At 39.2% G+C, this 19,771-nt stretch overlaps 1 protein-coding gene across 7 annotated transcripts in view; it reads right to left on the bottom strand.

The window, feature by feature from the left end:
- The window catches only part of EPB41L5 (erythrocyte membrane protein band 4.1 like 5), a 61,247-nt gene that overhangs the window by 15,992 nt on the left and 25,484 nt on the right, over window positions 1–19,771 (bottom strand). For 5 of the 7 annotated variants that reach the window (XM_052791082.1, XM_052791084.1, XM_052791085.1 and 2 more), the window contains exons 11-18: window positions 18,255–18,324; window positions 17,366–17,535; window positions 16,119–16,225; window positions 15,409–15,436; window positions 12,956–12,998; window positions 11,732–11,847; window positions 827–993; window positions 179–273 (exon numbers count right to left, since the gene is read on the bottom strand). In XM_052791082.1, coding sequence (XP_052647042.1) covers window positions 179–273; window positions 827–993; window positions 11,732–11,847; window positions 12,956–12,998; window positions 15,409–15,436; window positions 16,119–16,225; window positions 17,366–17,535; window positions 18,255–18,324 — 796 coding nt within the window. Of the gene's footprint in view, window positions 1–178; window positions 274–826; window positions 994–4,223; window positions 7,499–10,579; window positions 10,653–11,731; window positions 11,848–12,955; window positions 12,999–15,408; window positions 15,437–16,118; window positions 16,226–17,365; window positions 17,536–18,254; window positions 18,325–19,771 lie in introns of those variants that run through there. The other 2 variants (XR_008235842.1, XM_052791087.1) reach the window with 2 other exon arrangements.

Below are 19,771 nucleotides of genomic sequence, written 5' to 3'. Positions count from 1 at the left end.
GCCCCGGTCACACACAGGTTTATATGTAACAAAGCATCCGTATTTCCTTTACTATTCCCCAATATTACTCACTCATACTCTTAAAAATCTTGCAAAGGGCCCAGGGTAAGTGGAAGACTTTTCAGAATGATCTGAACAAAACTAAGCGACTCTGCCAGGAGGAATGAAGCCCAAGTACCTGTACATTTATGTTTACGTTGGGACGCTCAGTTGGCACGGGGCTGCTGCGCTCTGTCTCCAGCTGCTTCAGTTTTAGGAACGTGTCTTCAAATACTGAGAAAGACAGAAAAGATATAATCTTCCTAATGTCACTGTGGAGTTATTTGACTTGTAACTTGCATTCTTGCTGAACACTAATTATATGGTTTTAAAGCTGTGGAAAAAAGCACATGGATGGGGGAAGCTACTTGCTCGACCTTCAATGCAACTTTCAAGCCTAGAGACTGTATATACCTAATCACAACACTCTGAACTCCTGCAAGTTCATTTACCCACCATCCTCACAGTGAACGAGCAAGCAGCAAGAGTTAATTGCTCAGATGGTTGCACTTCACTGTATTTGTGGCTGAAGTCAGATCCCACAAAGAACTGTGACTTTCCCCTTGTACCTCTGTCCTTGGAAAGCAGCTGTTTCCAGCTGAAATGGGGAGAGCTGACCAACTTTGCTGTCCCAGTGGTGGGTAAAACTGTCCTTATGCATATAATCTAAGGGAACTTTCTAAAATACTTCTGGATTTTTGTAAGGAAACAGCCTCATAACAACCTAATCAGTTAACTTTGACCCCACCCGTCATGATAATATGGAAAAATCCGTAAGTTTGCTTACGATCCGTGTCTACTTTTTCAGCAGCAGTTTCCTTTGTGCCAGGATGAGGGCAACTAACAGCCTCTTCTGAATCTCCTGTTGCCAAGCCAACAACTTGACGGCCTACGGCATCATCAACACAAGTTTCTGGTAACTCCGTGCTGTCTAGCAAATGAACAAGAGGTACGCTGCAAAGGCAGAAAAATGGGCAGAGATACACAGAATCATGTTACCACTCTTCCTGTAACAAGAAAAAACTTTAACACACGCAATCTCTTTTTTCAAGCTGTCTTCTGGTAACCAGACACATTCTGTAAAACCTGTTTCAGGTAACTAATAGACATTGGCTTTCAGTGACTTTAAAAAAAAAAAAAAAAAAAAAAAAGGAACACTTCATGTCTGTAGAAGTGACTTCATAACAGACCAGGTCCACATTGCCTGCTGCTTCATCACATAGCAGTGGAAAAAGAAGAGAGGAGGAGGGAAGTTTTTATCCATTAAATACACTTTTTGGAACAAACATATGAAGTTTTTCTAACAAATCCAAGGTACACTTTAGGATTTTTACACGAGAAAAAGAAAAGCTAGGGCGAGGGAGGTTGGTACTGTTCACAAAAAACTATTTGTACAGCACTTCACCCAATACTTGTAAGCAGAACAGAAGGCAGAAGGATGCACTGCATAGGTCTGCATTGACACAATGTCATGGTTAGGCATACTATAACTAGTTTCAGTTTTATTAGCTTGGGCAGAGACATGAATGAATCCTCAGCAGTCACAGTATTTTAAGTGAACCACCCAGTTAGGATCACTTTTTTCACCTCCTTTGCTTTCTAATGGAAATGTATCCTTTTTATTTTGTCCTACCATCTGTATTTACAATGAAAATAGAAAAACAATTACAAAGACAAAAGTTATATTAAGATGCTTATGTTGTGCAAACAGTCGAGAATCTCATCCATCTCTTCAAAGTTCAGAACAGCTAAAGCTATCCTAACAGCAAACTGTAACAAATACAGAAACAACAACTGCTGCAGAAGATGACGGTTAATCAGACAATCTGTGCACACAACTGCAGTTTGATTGTCGCCCATTTCAATCAAAAATCACACTTACAAACAGTTTGTTTGCAATATTGGTTTAAGAAGAAAAATCTATCACTTTTGAAAGTCCTGTCCCAAATATGCAAACAATGATACCAAGCAAGTACCCACAACAGAACTTACTCTTATGCACGGACAGAGATGTTTCCTACTTGACAGTTTAGACCAGCTTCTCCCTCATCACTACCAGGTTAATGCCCCTTGCCTCCCTCCAGCCCCTGGAATTTGGAAGCAGTCCCATGTTGTCACTAGAGACTCCAGGAAAAAACTCCTCCCTCCAGCTCAAGCACCCAAAAGGATCCTTCCAATGTTAAATATATACCTCTGAAACAGATTACAGGATATCACCGTTTTAGTGCTAATAATGTACGAATCATCTTAAGACAATTAATTGCTGTGAGGCAAACTGCGGTCACTTGCTTGATTCTCTTAAAGCAGTAGAATAAGAAGCTACTAGCAAAGCAAATAATAGGCAACTTTTCAATCTACTGTACAGCCTATCTGTGCACCACTAATGGGAAATGGCAAGCAGCAGATAGTCTTGCAAAGGGGGAATGATGGATACAGAGAATTTCAATTATGAGAAGTAATAGGCAGGAATAGATGTTCTTCCAATAAGGCAACAAAGAAAGAGAGACTGAATCCCATACCTTACTAACAGAGGATGCCGATGCATGAGAGTGAAAGTGTTTTATGATCTTCACATGAAGCCAACACTTTTTTTCTATTTTCTGACAGTTTTCTGTAAATAACCTCCCAAATGTTTAATATGACAACCAGTAGAGGAAGTTCAGATTTCACCTGCAGCACAGAGAAGTGCTGCTGCCATGACATGTTGAAGGAACTAGGTATAAGCTCCTATGAGCTCCACATAAGAGAGGTGATGTAGAGCACCAGTAATACTTCTTTAGTGCTATAATCTTCTAATGCTTTTCTTAGCATTGCAGCCCAGTGGAGAAAAAATGAGTGAAAAATGGAATTTATCATCATTGGAAAATTGCTAGGATAATTACACTAGCCTTTTTGCCCCCCCCCCCCCCCCCCAACTGCAGTAACATTTACTAGACAGACAAGACAGTTGATTCAAAAACCTGCACACTAGAGATAAGGGCAGTATTGAAATCTGGTGGCATATTCAAATGGCACACTCACTGTCTAGTGTTGCTCCAAAAGCAGGGTACTACTTACATTAAGGTGATGACAGTTTGTAGAAAACCTTATTGCCATTTGTGCCACGGGATGGAGGACTGGCTGAGGTAGCAAGGACAACTGGGGTGAGTCCCTGCAGCTTCACCCCTGCATCACAGCAGGGCCTCAGGGAAACTAAATGAATTTTAGGGAGACTCAAGAGAAGCCTCCTAAGCCAAGATTCAGGTAGGAATTGGCCCCATTTTGCCTTCAGACCCACTGAAACACTTACTCAGCCACCCTGAGATAGGCAGTCACAAGAGGAAAGTCATACTAGAGAGACCCTCAGCCACTGGAATTTGCAGGCACAAAAGACGAGTTACCCAAAGAGCGCTAAATTGTTCGAGGCCACCCAGATTCTTCACCCTCTTCAGAGCATCAGCAGGAAGTCTACCATGCAGGCTTCGTAAATGGCCAGACTACAGAAGTAAAAAGCACAAAGACACTATTTTCATCACTGCACAGAATTTCTGACTTCTCTTACAAAACACTGAAGAACTGTCATGCCAATCATAAGGGAAATAATAAAAGGCTTCCCAGGAAAAGTAGGACTTCTGCGACAGTCAGTGTGCAGTACTCAAAAATTAAATGGGCATTAGCTTTCCACGTTCCTGTATTTACCCACATACAAAGGGATATTTGAACTTCCCATAGTAGTAAATGCCAGGCTTTATGTCTTCAGAAACAACTTCTATCAGCATATTTTAAGAAATATGCTGAGGGAAAAGCTCATAAATGATACCAGTTCAGCCACACAAATAATTATGAATATAGGAATCATCAAAGGGTTTTAGTGCATGCAAAGGTTTGTCAACCCACTAATAAATCACATGTCATTACGTGCTCAAGGAACTCCCACAGTTAAGGAAGTTAGCTACTGCACTGTTTCTTCTTTTTTGCCTGACAAATATATTGATATTAGTATGTACCATACAGCATATAATGCATAATGTGACTGAGAAAGCTGTCAGTTACAAAGGGTATCATTTTTTAATTTCCTAGTTGAAAAGCAAAACAATACTTCATTCTAGTCTGTGAAATACAATCTGCAAAATACAGTAACTATCCGAGTCCGCTGCAAAAGAGATAATTCTTTTGCAAGTAATCTAATTTGAAACAGCATGGAGTACCACACAAGCTAATTTATTTTTTCAAACTGGTAGTGACACAGAATAGTTTCTCACACTGACTCTGTAAAGTAGTACAATAGTATGAAATTCTTTGTTTCCTTCATTTTGGGGCATTCAATGCTGTACCTGAAGGTAAGAAGAGCAGTAAATTTAAGCCTGTCACCTTTCCAGATTTTTTTTTCCCCTAAACAAAAATGAAAAATATTCAGAAAAAAAAGAACTTCCTTTTTATTCTCAAGTGAGGAAAGCAAAAGAAAAAATCCTGGGGATGTATGATCCTACAAATGGAGACTGTTCAGGCACATTCAGTTTCTAATCAAGCAGGCTGAGCCCCACACTCCAAGACTTCTGCTGTCTCCCATTTGTTTGAAGGTAATTCCAAATACTGACATAGTGTAATATATGCAAGTCAACAACTACAGGAAAGGAAAGAAAACACCCTCAGGAAAAGGTGCTGGCTGCAGAACCTTTGTGAGTATTAAGCCAAGATCTGTCACCACCATGCTGTTTAGAAAGACATCCATGTGTTTCATCGATGCTATTCCTAGAGCACGTGACCTGTCCCTGTAAAAATGCAGCTAGGTGTTGTTGGTATTGGTGTGGCACAATTTCTCTGTCTGCTGTTGACAGCTGTCACTTACCCCAGTGGAAACCAGGATGATAATTCTCCCTAAGTCAATAAAGTCACACTAAAATAAGCCCAGCACAGAGCAAAATCGACCCTCAGGTTATATGCAAGATTCAAAGCCACAGAGTAAAAGCATGTAACATATACCATACTAAAAGAAATAAATTCTAAAGGTAGATGGATTTCAGGCAACCAGGGTTGCTTCCCCTATCCTGAATCTGAACTAGTTCTGCTGTCATGCAAAAAAAATCTACTATAAAAACTTTAGCCACAGCTTTAATTACCAAACTTGCAGTTAATCCCAGGGCAGCCCGTGACAGTCAGCACACTGCAGGCGGCTGGGACACCCAGCCCTCTGCTCAGCACTGGTGAGACACCCCTGGAGCGTTGTGCCCAGCTCTGGGCTCCCCAGGACAAGAGCGACGTGGACATACTAGAGGGCGTGCAGCAAAGGGCCGTGAAGACGATAAAGGGTCTGGAGCATCTGACATAGGAGGAGAGGCTGAGAGAGCTGGGACTGTTCAGCCTCAGGAAGAGAAAGCTCAGGAGGATCTTACCAATATGCATAAAAACCTGATGGGGGGAATAAAGACAACAGCCAGACTTCTCAAGGGAGCCCAGAGACAGGACAAGTGGCAACGGGCACAAACTGAAATACAGGAGATTCCACTTAAACATAAAAAAACCCCTTTTATGCTGCAAGGTTGGTCAAACACCAGAACAGGTTGCTGAGAGAGGGTGTGAAGTCTCCATCCTTGGAGATACCCAAAACCTGGCTGGCATGGTCCTGAGCAACCTGCTCTACTCAACCCTGCTTTTAGCATGCAAGTGGGACTACATGATCTTCAGAGGCATATTCCAACCTCAACTATTCTTTAGTTCTATGATAGCTACGCAAAACTTCTTTGATACCCGAGGAGTCAGCTACTACTTGCAGTGGCATCGCCACTACATAAGCACACCTGAACCTAAACCTCTGCAATAAATCAGTGACTTGTTTTTGCAACAATGTTCTTGCATTTTAAATACAAAACTATCCCAAATTCCTCCTTAGGAATTAGTGGCGGCTTCTCCCTCATCTACACAGAAATTATATGATATTTTAAAGTTAAAACACCTGTTCCATTTGCATATTCTTATGCAATTTTATAAATAATAAACAAATAGGTTTGCTTTGCTCCAGAAGTTTACAACATCAACCTTGCAAAATCTAAACCCCAAATCAGAACAACAGATCACTCTAATCACCTCTTTAGATTTCACAGATCTTTAATATGTAGTTTGCATATCCTTTTTTTTTTTAAGCAGAGCTGTAAAATAGAGACTCATATTTCATTAGCAATCTCTTTCCCCCTGTCAGATGCAAGGGTGTGGTGGCCAAAAAGTCTCGGGCAATAAGTTATGCCCTGGCTGAGACTTACTTTCTTGGTTCTTCGGGGCTGGATATCTGAAAACAATGTTTTTGTATTTCTGGCCTCTGTGGCAATTTGAAACTTATTCAAACAATTTGAAAATCATTCAAACACCTTCTTTATCATAAAAGCCAAATATAAGTGAATTTTAAGAATTCTACCACAACTTTTTGTCTTTTTTTTTTTTTAAACAGGAAAAGAATATTGCAATTTAAAAGCAGCTAACTTCAGAAAACACGTGAAAACACAGTGCATTCAAGGGTAAAGGTAGTTCTTCACATTGTTAAAGGCCCCCAAGAACAGCAATGAGCCATGAAGCTGGAATCTTAACCTCTGACTTAACAATTAACCTTGTGAATCATATGGTAGGACTGGTGTTTGTCAGGAAATATTTCTGTTTCATTTCAACTGAAGCACAGCAGCAAAAAAGAAAGAAAATTTTCTAGAAAGCAAAAAAACTATTACTCTTTGCCTCTTCAGGAGTTCTGATACTTTTATTCTAAAAAAATTAAAATAATTCTATTCCATTTCCAAACAGTATTTTTCAGAAGAGGGCTTGTTAAAAAAAAAAAAAAAAAAAAATTAGTTTTCAGATCAGCCATCTATCTTGGATGTTTTTAAATAATCATGGTTCAAAAAGGAGGGGCAGTCACATGCCTTCTCTCTAAGATTTTTGAAACCACTTTATAACCCACTAGTTGCATGTATAGTTTATTACAAATGTGACTTCCTGCACAGCTCTCAAAGTTAAACCCAGCTAAAAAAAAAAATCTTTCATTCAATCATTAAGAAAAACCTTAACACAATGTAAAAGATACATATATATATACTCTTTTTAATGTAAGAGTGACAGGTGGCTTCTCGTCTGTATGTTATTTTTTCTTTAAGGACTAAATACCAACAGCATGATATGCAGAGCCTTTGTCATAAGTTTTTTTCCCCTCTATAGTCAGCTTTGGGTCCGTTGTCCTTATCTCAGAGACAGCTCAAAACGTAATTTTCCAGCCTCTGCTAGAAAGCGCTGTCACGCTCCAGAAAGGCCCACGTCTCAGAGACTGGTCATGGTGGTTTGGACAGCATAGGTACCAGCACCGCCATGCATTCCTGCATTCTTCACATTGCGCTCATGGACAAAAGCGGTGTACTGTCCGTCCGCGGCGCGGGTCCTCGGCGGGGCCCACGCGTCCCACAGGCTTCCACCACGTTGGCAGCGGTCGGCAGCGTCAAAGGGCCTGGATTATTGGGGAGCGGGAGGGGGCACAATTAGTAAACAGGTATGGATGAGAAAGAGGGTGGAAAAGTAAAGCAAAGGTAAAGACAAGAAGACTGATGCGAAAAGGCAAGGAAAAAGGGCATTGCTGGAAGGTAAATACTGAAGGAAAGAGGCATGCAAGTATACGCGTACATGACAGCGCTGTCAAATAAACCCCTCTTCTGCTCAGTATCATGCACATTTTTGCAGAAGTCTGAAATGACAAGTTAAGCTATCTCATGTATACACTGTCTACACTTACCAAATGAAAAGCACCTCATATTTCAAAGCACTTCACAAAACTGAGCAAGAACCATGTGCGTTTTACAGATGGAAGAAAATAACGTGATGGAGGAACAGACCTCCCAAATATACAGTGCATTTTATTTGCGGGAAGCTGAAAGGGTTTAAGTGGCAGCTCTAAATGTACACCTGAAACAAGCATCTGTAAGTAACTCCAGTTTTCAAAGTCACTGGAAAATGCAGATTCTAATGCAAGTTAAAAAAAAGGAGATGAAAATAGCAGCTCAGAAAAATGAGCATTACTGTGCAGGAGCAAACAGTAGAGCACGCACAAATCATTCACAATTTAGGTGAATATAGGACCAAATACTACTGAAGAAGCTGACTGTAGCTGTACCTGATTAACATAAAAAACTAACTTAGTTGGAAAAAGAGCCATTTGAAAAAAGGTCACAATACAAACTAAGAGACCTTGCTTTCTAATTTTGCATGTGAAGGTATAATTGTTCGTAAATTTTAAATTTTGAAGTCCTAAAATCAAAACCACAGAAATGCCATGCACAGTTATGGCTAGTCTATACCACAGTTGGAATAAAGTCCCACAAAAGCTAGAAAGAGGAGCAGGGGAGGACACTCATCACTTTAAACAATGTTTTGAAAAGTATTTTTATGCAGGAGACCTTAGCTAGAAAGCTATAAGGCTTTAGGCACAAGCATCTCCAAAGCAGCAGGGATAACCAATTTACTGAAACAGCTGAATTTTAAAAGACTTTAAAAAATGGACAATGATCTGTTAACTGTTGTCTGTTGTACTAGGATTCTCTACTGGTATGTTTTAGGAGAGGCTGATGCAAGGTACAGTCAGGTATCAAAAAAGTGCTTGGAAAAAAGCACTCTCTCGTAAACTACTTAAGCAAGGAAATTCCTAAAACAAACATATTCTTCAGTTTAATGTAAAATTCTCTATTTAATGACCCAAATCTAAACAAAGTGGAAACATTGTTGCTGCTCATCTAGAGGGGTCCTGCACAGCCCCCAGCTCAAATTCTACCTTCTCATGTTCCAGAAAGGCTGGTCTAACACTCCCAGCCCAGTCAGAACAGCTAAGCAGCCAGCGCATGAGTTGGAAGATCACATGTGTTAAGGCAGGGAAGCAGAAAAGCATGCAGGATTCACAACAGTGGTAAATGATTAATGCTCAGGGGTAGTCCTCCTTTAGAGAGAGAGGATTTATACAAAGGTCACCCATGGGTAAATTCAAAGTTTTGTTTTTTGTGAAATATGCTGAGGAAGTGACTCGTGAATACTGAAGGCTCCAATCCTCAACAGTTTGTTACATTATCTTCCCATTTCTCTAATTTAAGTGGTTGAGTGAAAGCTACATCCACTAGCAAGCAAAAAAACCAACAACCAACCAAACGAGAAAAAAACCCCAAAACCAAACAACCCCCCCCCCCCTACTTATTCCACAATAACGAAAAAATTATTAAACCTTTGTCTCCTGTCCTATCTTAGCACAGAAACAGCTTCTTGAGAAAAGACTAAAGTTAGAAAGACACTGATTGTGTATTAGGCTTCCCAGCCTTGCAGCTAATGTTCCAGACCATTTTCAGACCATGCAGACCAGTACAATTTTCCAGTTTTCCTGTACTGACAATTTTACTGGAATGGAGCAAAGAAAAAAAAACAACCCACTAAAATCCTTCCTATCTGGCAAAGTACCTTCTACAATCTGGCACAATTGCTGCTGGCAGCTGCAGCATTAACATTTTAAATTAAAGGAAACATTGAAATTAGGAAGGGATCTAAGCTGCAAGGTAGCCAATACAGGCATCTGCCAAGCAGAGTACAGAAACTCATGAGGTCGGGACCTTACTTCTAAACCCCTTCAATCTAACCATCTACAAAAATCTCCAGTCCAAAAGATTTTGGTGTTCTCAACAATTCTTGGCAAACTCTCTCTAAAAGAAGACTATTTTTCTGACAGAAAGCAAAGATAATTCATGCAGAAACAGGCCAATTAAAGACAGTAGCAGTTGAAAAGAGATCTTATTAGCAGCATCGAGACACCAAGACTTGAAGGCGCAATAGCCAAGTCACAGCCCCTGCAATAAATACGTATGTTCTGGCAATTATATTAACCTAACCCCCCTTCCCATCTAGGAAACCAGAATGTAGCTCAATTGCTGACTCAGCTCCAAACTGTTGTCTTCTTCCTACAGCTGGATTTGCCCTTCATTACAGGCAGTACTGTTTCCAGTGAACACGTTAAAACCTCTCTGTCAGAAGACAACTGCCTTTGATAATGATGATATGTCTCTAAGAAACATAACACACACACAGTACAAGCATTACACTCTTGATTAAAACACATCAATTGCCAAGAAGCTCGTTTTCTTTATGGCATACTGTTTTGGGTTACATGCAGGTATATTTTATATTCACTCCCAGTGTTCTATAGAAAAGCTACATACTGCAGCAGCTGGCGTGTAAGCTTAGATTTCTTGACAATGTTAAGACAGACAGGCTCAAGTTCTTAATCCTAAAACAGGCGTACCAAGACCACCACTGAAACAGATTGGCTACACAGTCCTCTCTGCTTCTGAACAAAAGCAGTAGGATTTCAATAAGCAACAGAAGCCTTGCAAATACTAGCAAGACTGCTAGCATGAATCAGATACCCAGGAAGAGCTGTTTGGAGCAAGAGTCGAACATTTCCACCAAAGGAAATACCAGTTTCTAGCACGTATCTTGCAATTAGACCAAAGAATAAAAATAAAACCATATTGAGAATGCTGAAGAATAAAGAAACCACCACCTTTCACCCACCACCATGGAAGAAATCGAGCGATCAACAGGATCTCATCATAGACAAGCACAGATTTCAGATACTAGACAAATCAAGGGCAAAAGAAAGAAAAACAGCATTGATCATATGTTCCGATTGAAACTTCAATAAAATGCAACATATAAAGCGGAATTACCATCCCCCTTATAATACAAAATCCATAGTATTAAAAGTCTTTAATCAATAAGATTTACGAAATTGAAGTACATTTGTCATTACACTGTTAGAAACAGGTATCATCTACTTTTAAGAGATACTGAAGCAAAGTAGGTTCATATGCCTGACAATGGGAGAAGGACCTTTTCTCTTGAGGGATGAAACTGCTTAGGATAAGAGCTTTTGTGTTGCTCCATTCCATTGCTGCTGCTCCTGGTGAGTCTCGCAGAAACAAGAATTACCTTTCTAAGATAAGCCATACTGCCTCTGAATGCACAAGAAGCTGAATAAGTTAAGACGACGTGTGCACAAGTACTGGGTTGATATATGTCAGTTTTGGTTTTGAAATAGCTTTGCAGTACAGAATTACTTTAAGAAAAGATAAATGATATGTACATTTATCTTCAAACAAACCACCCTCATTTTGAGATGCATCCAATCCATAAAACAAATACTCTGATTACATGAAATCAAAGCTCTTATCTTCAGCTTGTGTCATTTTCCTCAAGCTCCCATTCTACCCAAGATAATGAAAAAAAAAATCAGCTTGCCCATTTCAAAAGGTTCAAAAGATTGACAGGGATGCTGGTTTACAAGGTTCTGCATTTTGTTAAGGATCAAGGTCCTTGGGCCCCATGATACCAAGCAAAGGGTTACAAGGAGTATTATGGCAAATGAGAAGGACCCAGCTCTCTCCAAGACTTGAAAATGCTGTTCCCGATTTAATCACTTCTTCAGTCCCTGAAGAAATTTCCTTTTGGTTGGTAGTGACTAAGCCTGTTGTCCTCACCTCCCCACACTACATTCAACAGCAGCAGCAACAAATCGGCTGCATCATCACTAACTTAACTGTCAACTTAGGTTAAAGATACAAGGATGGCCCCTTATTTAAGAGCAGATAAAGAAACAGCCACTCGAATCATGCATAAAGAAGCAAAATTCATTTCCCAGCAAAGCAGAACGTACCACTTCTTGTCTTGCTGGCTGGCTCCTGGGCTCCTTGGGAGGTTTTCTATTTCCACTAAGATTGGGGCAGAAGGAACGACTGTTAGGACAGGTAGGTTTGGCTTTGCATTCCAGCTCTTTGGAGACAGAACATAAACAAGTAACTTATTATACACACATTAATGAAGCGATGACACACTACACATAGCAAAACATATCACCACTTCTCCTTAAGCACAAAGCTAAAGTAAGGCTGTTGTCTTCCATTACTTCCACAGCACTGGATACCTATGCCCAGTATTTCCCAGTACTGCACACAGTACTGGGCTCATAATGAATCCTAGGCTGCTCAAAGATTTCAGTAAAAAGCTACGGCCCGCTGTGTCCTTTTTAAATTCATGCAGTAATGCTTTCCTTCTGTATATAACTTTGCAATAACAATAGATACCTTTGGGTTGCAGGCCTTTGGACTGCCATTTGAAACATAACTGCTCCTGAAAAAAACAACTCCTTTTCCATAGAAGGCAAAAGGCTGGGCAAAGCAGCGCTCTATCAGTGGAGATTGAGCATTTTAATGTTAAAACAAACCATAATCCCGTTTCCACCAGTATGTGACCCTTTCTGTTGCACTCTGCATCTGAAAGGCTCCAGAAAGCAAGACAGGGTCTCTCCAAACTCCAAGTCCTGTTTTTTGATACTCAGAAGGAGAGTTACTTTACACTAACATCCCTTTTCAGAGAAACAAGGTATTCTGTGTACAAGTACTGAGGGGACAGGTGTCACTGACTTCCTTCTCAAACTCAGAAAACACTGGATTTCTGCTAACAGTGTATTCTTTTATTTGACGGTGCATTCCCCTCTTTTAGAGAAAAAATACTGTAACCAGGAATCAACATAGCTGCCGATGAATTGTGTCCCCTTTTTTTTTGTTACTTAGCATATAGAATTAATGTGCTTTGGATAATAACAACCCTCAGACAAAGGTACTTTGTGTAGCTATGAAAATCTGTATCTATAAATAGCATAGTTTCTATAGTACTGGGGCATGAGGTATCTTCCTTATGCCAGCTAAATTAACCAATTATCTTGCTTGTAAATTAGTAGTCATTTCTTGGCATGCAATTTAGTAGTTAACCATTTGTAAGTTTCAATTGGTCAATCACTGGATTTTAAGGACGAGTAACAAAATCCTCAAACCTGTTGAAATACATACAAACTGCCTTTAAAAAGAATGAGAGTCCTTACTTGTGATCCATTAGTTTGGTTGCTAACAGCATTGTTTGCAGTACTGAAAGACAAAAAGCATTTAAATCAGAATCAGATCAACAAACTATTTCTGCAGGCTGACAGAACTGCAAGGATTTTCAGAAACACACACAAAGTCTAACAAAGATCTTTCCAAGTACTTAACTGTTCTCAGAAGAAAACTTAAAAACTTATGTTTTAGGTCAGCTGCCTCATTCTAGGTAACTAAGGGTATCACATTATTTTTTATTTGTTCAAGTTGTAGTTTATCTGTAATTAATCTGGTTTTTCCTCTTCCCTTTCCTAAACCACTTTGGTTTAGAAAGTCTTCCTGATTAAGCAGTAAGGCAGGGCACTTTTAAAGAAAAACCAATGTAAGTTTTAGATAAACACCCAGCAAAATGTGACATTGTTGAAACCTCACCTACATGCTGTAGATGCTACATTTGTTCCATAACTAGGACTCTTCTGATTTGAAGTTTCACGTCACAAAGTTTATCAGAAAAATTGAGTTTCTTCTGCATACAACCTCTAATGGACTGAATTACTGCTTCAGAGTCTTAAAAGCAGCTATTCAAAATTATGCGCACAGCAGCTTAGCACAGCATTATAATAATTTTATATTATTAAATATTTAGTATATTTAATAAATAAGACCCATGTCCCTATTTCTGATGATGTCTGAATCTGCAAGAGCCATTTCACATTTTCACATTTTTGAGAGACTTAAAAGCATTAACACCCTGCACAATAATTATGCACTACAAATCTCATGCAAAGCAAACTTTTTTCCCAGACTTCTGATCTTTTAAAAAATGGTTCCAGTCTCCTACAACCCATTAATCTTCTGATTTACAGTCTGGACAATAGCTATCCAACCTGGCAAGCTGACAATTCAAATAGATTTCTGTATCTACTTCAGCGATTCTTTAGAATTATTTTACTTAAATACCATAATGTCAAGACCAAACAAGATGTTCCTTGCCTGTTTCCCAGCTTTGCACCTTCTCTTTTGAGAGAACGTGGAGGTTACCACAGAATAGTGCACATTTAACAGAAATATTTAGGAATGCCTTCTGGGTAGCACGTTTCCCTGTGCTAACATAAAAGAATGGAACAACATACATCTTTCATGATGCATTTCAATTAGCAACGCTCGAGTGTAGAGTTTCAGAAATGGCATAGATTGCTCTGGAGACTAACATAACAGTGCCACACCTAGGTGCAGATCAGAAGATCACTGTCTTATCAGAAGGAGAAACTGCATATGAAGTTTCTCTTCCCACCCTCAGAATGACCTAAGCAGCATGAAACTCGGAGAAGGGCATGACAACACACCATGACGAGAGTACTCATTACTCAGACAGTCACATTTTGCATGCAGAGGATCCTTAAGCACTTTAACGACTCCCAGTTTTGAAGAGTACTTCCCCATTTTATAAAAAGAAAAGACAGTACAGAAGGTCACAGAGAGACCCCCACTATAATAACTGCAGCCTCATCCCCACACTTCAACTTTTCCCCCTCGTGCAAGAATCAACCCTGCTGCTACAAACAGAAAACATATGGCTGTGTTAAGCCTGTTGTTTTGAAATGTTATTTCAACATTCCTTACCCAGCTCCTGACTGTCATGATGCTTAACATCTACGAGTATCTACTTTTTAAAAATAATTTGGTTGCAACTGATTATTGCAATGTTCACAATTTATTAGGGCAAAGGACAGAAGCCAGAACTGAGTGACTTAGTTCCTTCGCTACCAGGTAATTCTTTTTAGCCTGGTTTCCTCTCTTCCCTTAAGGAAGGGCATGAAACCTGTATGATTCAGATTCATATGAGTATTTTATATTGCAACAGCAAGTATGAACCTACACATGCAGAAAGAATCTAGGTATAGAAATAAAGAACCAGAAGGCCTCCCCCTCAGTGTTGATCATGAATAATTTAGTATAAATATATACAAATAAATACTTAAGTATATAAAAATAAATGCAAGTATAGTACAGAATACAAAATCATCACCATATTTCAAATATTTATTTTACTGTATTTTCCCTGTCTCTGACCTTCACTTATGTATTTCAGTCCCATACCCAGAGTAGGCAGATTTCAGAAAGAAGACATCCTCACATGCTTTCACCTGATCTCTTTACACAGCAGCACACAGAACTACAGCTCACATCCAGCAAGAATCACAGCTAGTCATAAACAAACCCCTTTGCCTGCTAGTAAGCAAGTCTGGCAAAATCTTCCATGTGACAGCAACACAGGAGCTTTGCTTTGAACAGTAGGTTTTATGTAAAGCAAACAAACACAAAACCCTCAGCAAAACCACAGTTAAAGAGGTTAACGCTCTCTACATTTAACAAATCTTATAACCTCCTTCTGCAGACATGTGCTCAAGTACAGGTGGCAAACATCAAAGAGAAATTTAAATACTGGAATGCATCTTACCTTGTTTCTTCAAGTTTAGCAGCATGTGCTGCAAAAATATAAAGTGTTAATTAAAATTTAACTTGTAATTAGGTTATCAGTGAAATATTAAGTATATTATTAATAAAAATAGTCTAGCGCTGCTTAAAAGTAGGCAATTAAAAGAGCTAAAGTTGCATGTTCTCCATGTATAATGTGTGAAAAACAAAATTCTAAATTGGAAAAATGAAATAAAAAAATCTGAAGAGCAAACCAAAGAGTCAGATTTAAGCAAGTATCTGAAAGCATGCATGGAGGTCACGCTTGACCCATGCAAAAGTGGGAATAAAAAACAAGGTATCACATCCTGTCAGGTTGTGACAACAGAGTGCAACTCCTAGGAACAATTAAAAAATCTCAATGACAAAAATTTGAAACTTGATTCATAAATTTCAAGTATTATCATTAATATACTGCTGTTTCCTGGACCCAAGTTTTCCATCTTCATACAAACTTACTGTGCAATATTCACGCATGTTTCACCTGCTAGGCAAGCTAGCATGACATGGTTTGGACACAAGCTTTTTCTCATAAATACATGTGGTCTCCCAAATAAGTCAAAGAAAACCTAATCTTGAAAATTCAAGAGAAGGGCAAACAGCTACAGAAGAATTCCCACACAGAACCTTTAAAGGATATCATTGTTTGATTCTCACAGTAGATTATACTTCTCAGAACGGAAGGTCTTTTACCTTTCATTTGCAGTGTTCGTCTTGAATACCTCTTGCTGGGCCTTCTTTCAAAGGATGCTGATCTCCTGGCTTTGTTGGTCTTGGTGGTTTGATATTCTGTTTTCCCACTAACAATGCCATGTAAAAATACAAAACAATAAAATAAATCACTTATTTTTAAAGACAGAATACAGACACTGCTCATCAAAATGTCACATTTCTATTTTAAATTCATAGCTTAATAATCTGATCTCAATTCTATTAAAAAATCCCAAACTTAACACCTCAGAAGGCCCTTCATAAAAAAGGGAAGGAGTTTTACAAACATCCTAATCTTCACCCCATTTTCCCAAGACAAAAGGCTGAAGCAGTGACTCCTTAAACATTAAGTTGCTGAAAAAGCACATTTGCCCTTTGCATATTTCTGTGGTCACAGTGCATGTGGTTTGGGAGAGGTTGAAAATTCTAGGAGCGAGTAAAGCTTAAGGTATGTTGCCAAAGGTCATAGAGAAAGATGACAATAGGACTAAAAAACCAGCATCTAGATGCTCTTGTTCCCAGGCAAGTCTTTTTTCCCCCAGTTTGGCCAGACTCTGCCCCCAAGGCAGTAGCAGCCTCATGCTCTGCTGACTCCTTGGTACCACTGATCCTTTCTGAAGGAGACTAGATGGGATTGCTACAGTTGCTGGAAATGGAAGCAAAGTACATGCACACTGCCTGGGGTCACGCCCCACCCCCTTCCATACGTTCTCACCAACTCTGGTGGGGCAACCGACAGCATCCTGCAGACTAGTCTGGGACCACAAGCCTTTCGGAAGTCTGTTACGTGCACCAGTAGTGCCTAACATGGAATGGGCATTATCTTAGGCTTCTGAAGCACTATCATGACTCAAACGGTCAGGAACTCAGGAGTCAAAAGACTTGCTGTGTCCCCAACTGCACAAGTCAATCATCCAGCCTCTGTGGTTCATTTAAAAAAGGGTGGGCTTTCAAGATGAAGTGATCTATAAACCACAATGTACTATATACGCTATGTAAGGAGCATAAACCTTGAGAAACCTTTGGCTTCCTACTGCACAGACCAGAATCACCTAAAGATAAATCAGAAAATGCAGGGGGAAAATCCGTATGATTTAATAAAACCAATAATGCAACTCACTCAGCTTGCAAGTTTCATTGCTCTATATGTCCTAGGATATGTCCCACACATGATCCAAGAAAATCAAGAAATGACAGAAGATATGTGCTAAATGACAGGTGACACTGACCTGTATCGGAACCGGGATCCTAACCGAATGAAGCCTGATCGACTTGAGCCTTTTTGGACAGGACCTCGGAGCCGGAAGAAGGCATGATGTTCCACTGCACATTTCCACAAGTGTTTGCAGGCTTTGGGATGATCCAGTCTAAAGACAAAAGTGTGCTCCTGCTCCTTTCCCTTAAAGCACACAAAGCACACTGATGATTTACAAGGGGCTTGAGTAAGGCAAAGCTACAATTCAATGCAAGCCAAATAAATTTTTTTAATGAATACTGAAATGTATGCTTAAAAAAATATTTTAGGCAGAACAAAAAAACCCAGCCTTTTCAGAAGATTTAATAAACAACTGCTCCATTGTCTGAAGTTGGAAAGGGCTAGAGCTCATATATTTAATAAGTCAAACCTCTGAATAACTACAAATTAAAGACGTCATTATAATAGGAAGGTACTTCTCAATGAGGCTAACGTGGTCTCACTTCCAAATCTGATCTCCTCAAATTACCAATGCTCACATTTTTATTACCTCAGCTCTGTGCGATTTCTTCCCATGGGAACAATTCTGGCACCTGCTTAAGGAATTTATTCCACTAAATGTGGTACATAGCCTTTTTTTAAACTTTCTTGCACAATGCACGCTGTTTCCAAATTATCTGGTCTACACTAGTTTCACAAGGTATTCCCCTTTTAAAAACAGGGTGAGAAAAAAACAGTAACTGAGCCTATTTATTTTATACTTAAGTCCCATCATTCCCCTCCTCCCCCCAAGTCACAATGAAAAACCTTGCAAGGCATCCACATTAATTCTCAAAACTTAAATATAAAGAAAGAGATCAGGACTATATAAACTAGCACTATATAATCAAGACTGAGATGTAACTTAACAGATAGTTATCTACCTGTTCGTCATCTTCAACAACAACTAGAGTGAGTTTGTTCTTCTTGAAGTCAAGCCTTGTTATCTTTGGCCTGCAAGATGAACAGAAAAAGCAGGTTATGTCTAACTCTCTTAGTAACTCACTGAGAGGTATGTTCGACATGCTGGCCCAAGCCTCTCTACAAAATTTTTTTTTTCTGTTTTTGTGGGTGTCTTAAGTCCATGTAGTAGGGCTTGATTATACTGTGGATATCAATGTATCACTTCAAAATTTAACACTTAATTAGAAACCTTAAAGATAAGAAGTCAGCAACTTCTAAAGAGATAATTTTATCAGAACTTAAAATAATAATTACTTGAACTGAAATCAAACTCCACCCAAATACTCCTGCTTGCCTACTCTTCCACAAACCCACAAGACTGAACTCAGAAAGACACAAAGGCAGGCCAAAATAATTCTGCTTTGTTAAAGAAATGTAAATCACTGTACAATATATCACAGATCAATTCCTATGATGACTCTGTTTCAGAAAATCCCAGTCAAAGAGAACAACATGAACACGACATGACACAAAAATGCAACCACTTTCCCCCCTTCCTGTCCACCAAAAATATACCCAGAATTGATGGTGGAGGGACAAGACAGACAGATAACATTTCTGCTACAAAGTGAGTGTTTTTTGGAGAAGTTTATAAAATTGGACTGGGCCAACCCAAACTAACTATTCATATGATGAAATTTCATCTCATCATCTGCCCACTCACTCTTTGTATACCAGTTTTGAAAGACTGGATAGGAATTACAGAATAAAGCATTTAAAAATCCATAAATGCCTGTGTACCCAGACCCAAATATGCTAGCTAGAAAGCTCTCCATCTTGTGTTTTACGCAATATAAAGCCCTGCAAAATTTCATCAGAATGCTTCTAAGAAACCATGGGGTGTTATTCAGGTATTTGACAGATAAAGAAGCATGTGTTCATAAAAACTAAAGGAAGCTCTATATCCCCTGACTATACATAGATCTGGTTTTGCGGGGGGAGGGGAGGGTGTTTAGGGTTGGTTGGTTGTTTTTAAGTAGTCCTTACTGATTGGCAGAAAGGGACATTTCTGCCCTTTACTAGGCACAAAGAGACATTTTCTTAATGAAAAGCCTGCCCAGATGACACTGTATGTAAAAAAATGCACTAGTACTATGCCTTCTGCCTCTTTTTCAACAGTAAGGTGTTAACACTTGGGTAGAACACCTGAAGAAGCATCATTTCACTGACTGGGTGCATACTCTACTTCCAAGGCAATCTAGTACAAAATACAACAACAAACACACTACAAAAAAAATAAAAACATCCTAAAGTTATTCCACCTTTTACTTGCCTCTAGCATGGCACACATATACAGCCTATTAACATATCAACCAAGAATGTTAAAAAAAAAAAGAGTATTTTTGGACACCACAAAACCACAGGCAACAATATTTCTGCAGGTACCTAGTATTCACAGTGCTCTCATATCCCAAACAAATATTTTTTTTGGCTAGTG

This window comes from Harpia harpyja, chromosome 7, assembly GCF_026419915.1.
Source record: "Harpia harpyja isolate bHarHar1 chromosome 7, bHarHar1 primary haplotype, whole genome shotgun sequence".
NCBI classification, from domain to species: domain Eukaryota; kingdom Metazoa; phylum Chordata; class Aves; order Accipitriformes; family Accipitridae; genus Harpia; species Harpia harpyja.
Note: the sequence above shows the minus strand (reverse complement) of the source record. Positions and strands in the feature narration are given on the sequence as shown.